This window comes from Helianthus annuus, chromosome 10 (assembly GCF_002127325.2).
Source record: "Helianthus annuus cultivar XRQ/B chromosome 10, HanXRQr2.0-SUNRISE, whole genome shotgun sequence".
NCBI lineage: Eukaryota > Viridiplantae > Streptophyta > Magnoliopsida > Asterales > Asteraceae > Helianthus > Helianthus annuus.
In genome coordinates, this window is record NC_035442.2 from 130,115,419 (window position 1) to 130,126,034 (window position 10,616).

A 10,616-nucleotide genomic window follows, 5' to 3' on the forward strand; every position below is an offset into this window, starting at 1 on the left:
TTACTCTTCATCACATTCAACACACACTCATTCTATTTGCTTTCTTTTTTGGATTCGAGCTTGCCTCGAAGAAGGAACTTCAAAGTAAATAACAATTACATACTAGTGAACCTCCTTCCACGTTTTGCAAACGTGGAAGGACCCCACGACCTGCGTTAGGCAAAACTGAACCCTTCAGCCCTTTTGCCTAACCAGCTCAGCTACCATCCTTGGTCCTGTGTTTGTTGTATCAACATCACGTATTGGTTAAAAAAACCTAGCCATTGAAGTTGCAAGTCTAGATAGGCATCGCACCCATTTTCCTCACAAAAGTGAAAAAATATTATATTAAAATATCAAAATAACAAATTACAAACAAGTGACAGGTAAACGGGCAACAAACTGCGCCGTAACACCTTTTTGAATTGCAAATCTGATCCTACTAAATGCGAAACTACCCTCAATGCTTGAGAAATTACTATTCACAACCCGTTGGATCCTGTTTAGGAATTCCACGGCCTCTGAGGATAGGAAACCAAATGTATTAAAAACAAATGGGATAAACACATGTTCATTCTCTAAACAAGTCTTTTCGTGTTTAGCGACATTCCCGATTCCGCCTTCAACGCTGCATGACCAGGAACAAACTCATTATCGGTGAGCCCAACTAGAGAGAACACCTCCTGTGAACTATACACAACCGTGTTTTCCCTCTTACCCACAAAGAAGAGGTATAGCTACTAAAGAAGGAAGGGGTTGATTTAGACATGGCCTTGAAATTCTACAAAAAGACAATTAATGTCTTGAATTATTTGCATACAAACTTTCACAAGAAAGAAGAAGAAACTAATTCGTCTACAAACAACTGTATATTCTTGTCCGATGAGCCACCATCCGCCACCGCCTCACGCGAAGCCCTCTTCAACTCCGCCGCGTTCTTCCTAAACTCCTCCGATCTCGGCCCACTCATAATCTCATCCACACATCTTGCCACTTCCTCCCCAACAAAACAGCCTTCTGAATCCTTTTCCACTTTCACCCCAACCTTCCAAACATCCGTAACAAGCTTCGCATTCGTCGGCTGGTCACTCCACTTCGGACAAGCAATCACCGGCACACCCGCTGCAATACTCTCAACCAACGAGTTCCACCCGCAATGGCTCAAGAAACACCCGACCGACCGGTGTGACAAAACCGCGGTTTGAGGACACCACTTCACCACCAATCCTAGTTCCTTAACATCTTCTAGAACTTTAAACTGTTTTGTTTCCTGATTTTCCGGCAGTTTGACTACCCAAATAAACGGCCGGTTTGCACGTTTTAAACCACATGCTATGCTTTCTATTTGTTTCTCAGACGAAAGTATTAAACTTCCGAATGATATATAAACAACCGATGCCGGTTCCTGTTTATCTAGCCATTCTAAACAATCACCTTCCTTATCCGATTTAAACGAATCGAACCCGCTTAGATCGCCTCCAAGTTTATCCAACTTTCCAAACAAACTCTCGGGAACAAGCGGTCCGACCGGCCAAAACTTATCCACCGACGTTATCACATCGTTTTCGAGCTCCATAAACGAGTTTCCCAACACCCATTTGATCTTATGCAGGTTATGAAAAACTTCTTTTAATATACTATCAAATGTAGTAAACGTATTAGACGGTAGAACAAAGGATGGTAGCTCATCAGAACAAAACGAAGGTAGCCCCGGTAGCTTCACGGTCATATTAGGGTTACTTTCATTCGGGAACTCATGCAAACGATTGTAGTAATAATAATATATTTGATATATAGTGCAGGGTTGTATCCACGCCATAGCACATGGCAGGCCGAGGTCTGCGGCTACGTCCGCGGCCCACGGCAGAAAAGGGGTGTTGATAATGCATGAGAATTTAAGGGTGTGTGATTTGATTAGGGCTGAGAGGTTAACGGGTCCATGCTTGATTACTGAGTTCATGTATTCGTTAAATAACTCGGGTTTATTGCGGTTATAGTTTTTGGGTAAGCCGTCGGAGAAGAACTCGAGGTGGATGTTGCCGACGGTGTTTGAGCAGTGTTTGAGGGCGTAGTCGTGAGTGGCGAGAGTGACATGAAGACCTTTGGAGACGAGTAGGTTGCCGAGTCTTAGCATTGGGTTTACGTGACCTTGAGCTGCAACGGTAACGAGTAGTACACTTGTTTGTTGGTTTGGTTCGGAAATTGATCCCATTCCCATTTGTGTGTGTTTTGGGTGGTGTGGTTCGGAAGAAAGGAAAGAAGTGGTGCTACTTATAATACTTGGGTGTGGGTGGTTGGGTTTACATGTGATGGAGGTGGGCTCTACATAGTGTGGCATGGTTGGGCGTGACTTTTTTGGGTGTAGGGTGGCGTGACATTTTTTTTAGTTTGGCATGGCTAGTCCTATTAAAAGTTTCATTTAAGACTGGGGGGTATGGGGCGGGAGTTTGGGCGGGAGTTTGGGCGTGAGTAGGGGGAAAACGCCCAAGCCACCACCCCGGGTGGGCATGGGTTTCGGCGTGGCCCTTGGGGCATGGGTTTCAAGCCCGGCGTGTGGAGGTTTGGCCATCCTAGTTGGCTGAATATCATTGGCTCACTCGCCACGTCATAACGGGCCATCCCAAAAGTTTTGAATTTTTAAATTCAAACCGTTGGCTTGGCCAAGCGGTCACCCCAACCGGTCACCCAAACCCCAACATCCCCTATAAATACCCCCAAACCCCAACCGGGTGGTCCATCCTAACCCCCACCGTGGTCCCAAACATTCGATATCCCCACCCGCTACCCCAGCCGGTCACCACAAACCCAACATCCCACGAACCCGCTATGGCATCCTGGACCCACAACGAAGAACTTGCCCTAGTCACAAGCGTCGTTGACGCTATGAAGGGGCGGCCATCGGGCCAAACCAAATATTGGACGGAAGCTTTCGCGGCCTACCGACTAAACGTCGGTAACGACCGCCACAACATGAACGCGTGCCAACATAAATGGCGCGAGCTACGTCCCAAGCTCGAGCGTTTCAAGGCTTACTACGAAGCCGTTCCCGGGGGCGAGTTAAGCCACGAGGACCGGGTGGCGGTGGCGAACATAGAGTTTCGCGGCAAGGAAAAAAAGGCGTTCGACAAGATCGACCTTTTTGAAATTTATTTAACGCTTTAGGTTTCTTATTTTGTAATTTTTAGGTTTATGTAATTTTATAAATATTAATGAAGTTGTATGTTTTTTTTTATAAATGTTTGTGTGATTTTTTTAAATTTGGTATATTTTTTTTAAACTACCCTGCCACGCGGTGCACCCAACCCAAGCCCAACCCACGCCCCACCATACCCCGCGGACACGTACCAGGCAGTGGGGGGGGGGGGGGGGGCTCCCATTCCACGTGTCAGCACCCGCCCCAACCCACGCCCAACCCAAGCCCCACCATACCCCGCAGTCTAATTAACCAGCCAATCACAGACAGTCTTCTCAACCCAACCAACGCCCCATGCTAGGCACAATGCCAACGCTAAAGGGGCAACGCCCAAAGCCAAGCCCATAAGAAATGGTGTGCAAAGACTTGGATAGGTTTCCCACATCCAAACCCAAGCCTCACACTCAACAGACTAAGCTATAGATCACATATTCTGAATTGAGATCAGAACACTTTTGTCATTGGATTCTTTACTTATTAAATGGGGGACACTGAATAATAAACTAGGGCCGGTTTTCCGGATCCAGTTTGTTTAATGCTTTATCTTTAATAAATAAAATTATCAAATTAATTCTTACTTTTTTTTCGAAAATGACATTTATAATTTTTATTTTATTTTTAGTTTTGTCTTTTGGTTATTTCTTATTTATTGCTTTATTGTCATTAGTTTTGTTTTATTGCTTTATTATTATGGGAAAAGATCAAAGGTGTCTTCGAAAATTCATCTATGATGTTCGAGTTCAAAGAAATATACTCTTATGAGACTTATCATTGTTTTCAATATTTTGTTACTGTGCAAGTTAAACTTATTCAACTATTTTTCTCTCCTTCTTTTCCGGCTGCCGGTGGCTCGACGAAGCGGCGATCCTAGTGTTAGCGTGTGAGGTCGCCATTCTTTCAGGCTTGACCTTCCATTCTAACCTCTGCGTTCAAAACTTCCATTCGCCTTCTGGGGCCTGGTTTGCTCTGTTTCTGCCTTTTCTCCGGGAACATTTCGCTGGAGGCTCAACGAAGGAAAGGAGGTTGGGATAGTGTCTGAGGTTTGACGTGATCCTCATACTGCTTGGGGTTCAGACTTAACCTGTGATCCTATCTTGATCTTTCCTCGACTTCCATTCGCCTTCTAGGTCTTGTATCCCCTCTCGATGGATCAGGAAGGGTCGTGGTTGGACCCTCACCACCTCAGGAAGAAAGATAAGGCTGCTCATATCCCTGATGTTGGCAAGGCTAGTATTACTAAACTTTTTGTGTCTAATCTGCCTGAGGGTTGCAGTTAGAAAGACATCAAGGATTATTTTGGTGTTTATGGCGAAGTGGTGGGTGTTTACGTACCGAGAAAAAGGGACAAGAACGGGCTTAAGTTTGGGTTTGTTTCATTCACGGGATTCGCCGATGGCTTGGAGCTGGTAGGATATTTGAAGGGAGTTAAGATGGGTAGTTCAAAGTTGTCTGTTAATGTAGCCAGGTTTGCTCTGGAAAACAAGTCTGTTTCCCGGCGTACTATGATTCCTGGAGCGCAGAAGTCCGCTAGGAACTCATACCCCGAGCAAGTTGGTCCGAATATTGGCTACATGAAATTCAGCAATAGGGATTTCAGGTCCTACAGTGATGTTTTGGGGAATCATAACAGTGCGGGAGGGTCGTCTAGTGGTTATGTTCCAGAGGTGAGGTCGGAGGTAGAGAAATCATTCATAGTGCCTGATATGACGGGAGCGTTTAAAGATTTGCATGAAGTAGCGGTAGTAGGAAGGACTGTTGACTTGGAGACTCTGGTGGATTTCGATAAGTTACTGAGGATTGCTAAGATTTCGGTCTCTAATATCCAGTATCTGGGAGGGCTTTCGCTCCTCATTTCCTTTGGTGAGAAGAGTGCGGCTAGTAAGTTCCTAGATTCTTGGGAGATCTGGGGTCCTTAGTTCTCGAAGCTCGATGTTTGGAGTGGTCAGTGTCTTCCGCTGGAAAGGGTGGCCTGGCTCAGGTTTGTTGGCATTCCCTTGCACTTGTTTGATCCGGAGATTCTTACTGGAATAGGAGAGTTGTTTGGTAAAGTGCTTTACGTCCCGAAGGGACTAGAGGAGGACGCCGATCTGTCGGTTTGCCGGGTGGGGGTCTTAGCTGGGGAGGTGAAGAGGATTAAAGAATCAGTGACTTTGAAATGGAAGGAGATAAGTTTTAGGGTTTGGGTAGAGGAGGTGTAGGAGGAGTGGATTCCGGATTGCCTAGATCAGGAGGGGTCTGTTGAATGTAGTGACCAGGGGTGTTCGTCTCCTTTGTGTTCTTCGCCGGTGGTCCAGATGGAGGTTTCCGATTCCGGGGATCCCTAGAAGGTCGGTGGCCAGGAGGAAGTAGAGAAGTCGGGAGGTGGTAACCCTATGGACGGTGGGGAATCATGTCCCGAGGTGGATAAGCTTTTCGGCTCCTCGGTAATTGGAGAGAATCAAGATACTTCATCTCATGTCATTATGGCAGATAATTCCCATGCAAATGGTTCCTTGCACGAGGACAAACCAAAGAGTGGGGCTTTTTATTTTAAGGTAGGTGAAGAGATGGCCAATCTTGGGGAGGGTGGCACGTGTGGTGTTAATCAGGTGGGTCCCATTCCAGGAAATAATGAATGTGGGACATCCGTCTCCTCTCTGTTCAATTCGGTAGACAAGTCCAAAAAATCTAATAGTAAAAAGTCTATGGGCTCTAAAATTAGGAGGGCCCAAAAGGCTTCTTGTAATAAAGAATCCACTCCGAATCAAAGGCCCAAAAAGAGACCCAGAGCCCAGAGTGAGGATAATTCTCAGGGATTTGGCTTTATTGGATTCACAGATAGAGCGATGAAAGCCAATAAAGTTAGGGGTGCAGAGGAGGTTGCGGACATTGGAGGTATTGATCTTAATATCAGGGTTCCGGCCGAATGTATTATGGCCAATTCGTTGGAGGAGACGGTAAAGCCTGCGGCTAATTCTGACAGCTTTGATCAGGATCCAGCGGACTCTGGTTCAGGTAACTGTAACACCTATGAGAAAGAAGTTAACGAAACCCTTTCGGTGGGGGATATGCTCGAAGTCAACCTTCACAACCACGTTGGTTTAATAAGGAGTTAAGTCCTCAGGTCAGGTATTAACAAGGTTATCTAATGAATTTTTTATCCGTTAATGTTAGAGGTTTTGGGGTTTGTAGTAAGTCTGGCTAGATTAAAGCTCTTAAATTCAAGCACGGGATCAATTTTATAGCTGTTCAGGAGACGAAGCAAAGTTCTATCCCGCGTTCCGAAGTGGCGAAGCTCAAGGGCAGTGGTAATTTTGGTATGGAGTCTTGTGGACGCTACTGATCTGTCAGGGAGATTGATGTCTATTTGGGATAAAGAGGTTTTCAAAAGGATTGACTCGACGAAACAAAGGAACTTTCTTCACATCAGGGGTAGGGTGGTTGGGAATAATGTTATTCTTGATGTTTTGAATATTTATGCCCCTCAGGGGTTCAGGCAAAAAAAGAGTTATGGGAATCGGTGGCTTCGCTTATTAACAGTTTCGATGGGCAGTGGATCATAGGGGGTGATTTTAACGCGGTTAGATACCGTGAGGAAAGAAGAAATTGTTCGTTCAAGCCGGGTTGCGCCAATAACTTTAACACATTTATTTTTGAATCTGGTTTGTGTGAGTACAACATGAGGGGCAGGCAATTTACTTGGCGTTCAGAGAATGGGAAGAAGTGTAGTAAGTTGGACAGATTTTTGGTGGATTCCACCTTTTTTAATACGTGGCCGGAGGCTAGGGTCCAAGCTCTCCCAAGGTTATGGTCCGATCATTGCCCAATTATCCTTATTTCGAAGTCCGTTAACTTTGGGCCTCGGCCATTTCGTGTCTTTAATTCTTGGTTGGGGAGAGAGGGGTTTAAAGATGTTGTGGAAGGGGCGTGTAGTTCGTTTTCGGATTCAGGTAGCCCGGTGGATGTCTGTCTTATTAAAAAGCTCGGGTTTATTCGCTCTAAGATAAAGGAGTGGAGGGACGTAATGACAAAAAAGGAAATAGAGGAAGTTAGCCTAGCAAGAGACGAATTAGAAGCATTAGAAGAGATTCTTGAACAGAGGGATTTGTCGGAGCAAGAAGAATGGGTCTTAGCTGAGAACCAAAAAATTATAGCGTAGGTGGAACGTGCCAAGGTGTAACAACTCTCACTAAAATTATTACTTAGTATGTTAATTATTTAATAAGGAAACCCAAATTGAGAAACCCAAGTAATTCTGCATAAACCCTAAAATTTTCAGAACAATCAGAATCAGGATCAGGGCCCCTAAAACTCAAGCGGGGGGGGGGGGGGGTAAACCCTAACTGACGATTATCTTTATAATTCGTTGTAGGATAAGAATTTTGTCGATTCACTAACTCACCTAGGCTATAAACACACGAAGCCACCCTATGCTAAAACTAGACCCGTCGCGCCACGCGAAGGAGATAAGTCTCCCTGTCGCGACACGCGAGGGAGTCAATTTTCCAGTATAAATAGAGGGGGTTGGCACTTGAATTCTAGTGTTAGTTCGACGATCAAATTCTAAATAGACGCTGAGATATAGTTCAATTACTATAAACACACACGAATCACTAAATGCTGCCGCGATAAACAGGGTAATAACTCGATCGCTATTACGATTCAACGTTCGATCGATTGAAACTATCCAACGAATGTTTAAGTGCCGCTCAAATTGAGTTTATACTTTGTCATTCGTCGTTAATTCGATGGATGTTTAAGTATTGCACTTTGTCATTTGTTGTGAGGGTTTAATCACGTGAATTGTCGTAAATGTTGTATTAGTTACTAACCCAGTTCGTGTTCATTGTTATTTAATTTAGGTTAAACAGGCTAATGAGTAGATTAAACTCCGCCCGCATAAATCTGCAATGTGAGTCATTCTCTTTTTATCAACTGTTTTACAATACTCCAAATTATTTTCCAAAGTTATAATTACAGGGATTAAGTCTTTGTAGTCTTCAATTACGGCCGGTATGTGGGGTATTGTGCACATTACTACTGTTTTTATCAGTTTAGGTGGGCGTACCTAAATCATGATGCATATCACTTTTAGGTGAACGACCTAAATAGTGATACACGTCACTTGTGGGTGAACGGACCCAACAGTGATATGACCACAGTCACAGAAACGAGTCGAGTGACAAATACTGTGGGTAGTTGGTTGACATATAAACATTGTAATCGCTCTTAATACTGTATATTATAACAATGTGTCATTTTATAAAACCTGAATGAACTCACTCAGTATTTCCCCGCTGACAAAACCTTTTTCAAACATGTTTCAGGTGATCTGTTGTGATCCAGGAAGAGTGTCGTGAAGCACTACAAGCTTAAGGAAGTGGCTCAATATAAATAAATAAAGAAACATGTTTTGTAAAATAAAGATTTCCCAGTGAAATCACCTTATTGTAAATTTGAGGGTTTTATCCCTAAATTATGTAATAAAGTAAACGAGCATTTTTAGTATTAAAAGATCCTGTATTAAAGACTTCCGCTGTCACCTAAATTAAATACCACGGGATTCCTGTCCCGCGGCTCTAGACCGGGTCAAACCGGGGCTAGGGCCGTGACAGGAAAAGGTGGTATCAGAGCCACTGATTTAAGCCTATTAAAGTATTTGGGGAAATAGTTAAATTTCTGATTTTCATTCTGTAATTATGTGTTTTATTAACTGATTATTTGTTAGTTACAGTATGGGTAAACAAAGACTTTCGGCTATCGATCATAAATTAGATACTTCACCTAAAGAAAAAGGAACTTCCTCAAAATACCCAGCAGATATGGATGAAGGAATATTTGTCTGTAAAGCCCAGTTTGAAAAGCCACTTTCTCCCAGTAAAAGAAATTTGATTATTAGGAAAAGTCAAGAGAAAGGAAAGAAATCCCAACCAAAGAAAGTGAGGTTTAATCAGGAAACCCAGGAAATAGGAAATAATCCACCTTGGGAAGACAAATTAGATGAAAAATGGGCAGATCTTTACATGTTAGCCACGGTAGCAGTAAATACTAACCTTTAAAACTATCAGGACCCTAAACCAGTATTAGCACCTATATTACTTACAAACCAGAAGCTTTAGAGAAAAGTTATTTCGTAAATAAATAAACCCTAGTGTGTTTCGAATTTCAGTTATCCTTTGTATTAAATTAGTCATGCGGTATGCAATAATACTTAAATGTTTATTTGTAAAATTTTGTTATGAAATTTTAACTTAGCATTTTTGTGCATTTTGCATATATGCTAATCAGCATGAATGAATTATCTGAAGCCCTTCAGAATCTCAATCTCTATCCTGTACCAATAGAAGTTTCCAACGACTTCACTGGTTACATTGCTGATTTGGAGGAACCTATGGAATTTGAAGCTCTACCTCCGGAGAAAGCAAAGCCTAAGAAAAGAAGAAGATATGTAGGATGGAGGAAAGTACGCAGGAGGAAACCAACAACTAGGAAAATTCCCAAAATAGAAAATCCTATGGATAAAGGAAAAGGGATCAAGATCGGAAAGAGTTCTAGGTCAGCAGGGGTAGAAATTGGGGGAAGTTCTAGGCAAACGGAAATGGAAATCGGAGAAAGCTCCAAGAAAACTAAAGAATTTACATTCCAGGAGGAATTAGATCATCTATTGGCAAGCTGTGATGTCATTAGACCTATCACCAATAATCTGTACCCTTATCCTGCTGAAACCCAACTTCCAATCAATTTGGAACCAGCTGTTCCAGGCCCTCTAATCCACACCCGACCGTTAGGAGAAATGGATGAGTGGTGGACGAACGACTGGGAGTTTCAAAATCTTCTTAATAATCCTTACGACTTTTTCCCTCAGTTCGACCCAGAACCTATACCAAACCCACCGATGAGTAATGAGAACCTTGCCGAACTCTGCCATTTTGGCGAAGAACTGATAGGTACGGGAAATAGGATCCGGGAAATGGGAGAACAAATCTCCTGGAAATACGACGAGAGGGAACGTCGCTACTAAACTGCCAGTTGACAAAAGAATAGTGGGATTGGGAAGTTATGTTTGTATAATAACAGTAGTAACAAAAATATAACTCTTTAAAGTAGCTCAGAAATAAAACATTGTAAGATAAACAATGTGTATGGATGCCTGATATAATCTATAAAAAAAATAGAAGTCGAGAAATCGACAATTTTGGCTATACGTGTGTTATAAAAGTTGTGTGATTATGTGCAATTATTTTATTATGTTTAATTATCGATTATTTGACACTAATAAATTATATCTATAGTAATTACCAGATGGAAAACGCTGCAGTTAATGAAGTAAATCAATCTGAGCAAAATCAGGAAAATCAATTTATGACTAGGCAAGATATCGAGAATATCGTTGCTCAAGGGATACCCAATGCTATTCCAGCAATTCTGGCTACTGCCCAGAAGCCTGCTGAACCTCAACAAATCA

At 42.9% G+C, this 10,616-nt stretch overlaps 1 protein-coding gene across 1 annotated transcript; it reads right to left on the bottom strand.

Annotated features, from left to right (window-relative positions):
- Nucleotides 1-805: 805 nt before the first annotated feature.
- Nucleotides 806-2,197, bottom strand: LOC110881728 (UDP-glycosyltransferase 84B1). Its single transcript, XM_022129899.1, has one exon. It carries the CDS (start codon nucleotides 2,195-2,197, stop codon nucleotides 806-808), a length of 1,392 nt encoding a protein of 463 aa, XP_021985591.1.
- Nucleotides 2,198-10,616: the final 8,419 nt, after the last annotated feature.

Excerpts from the sequence above, each read along its gene's own strand:
- LOC110881728 (XM_022129899.1), bottom strand. The coding sequence starts at position 2,197 with ATGGGAATGGGATCAATTTCCGAACCAAACCAACAAACAAGTGTACTA.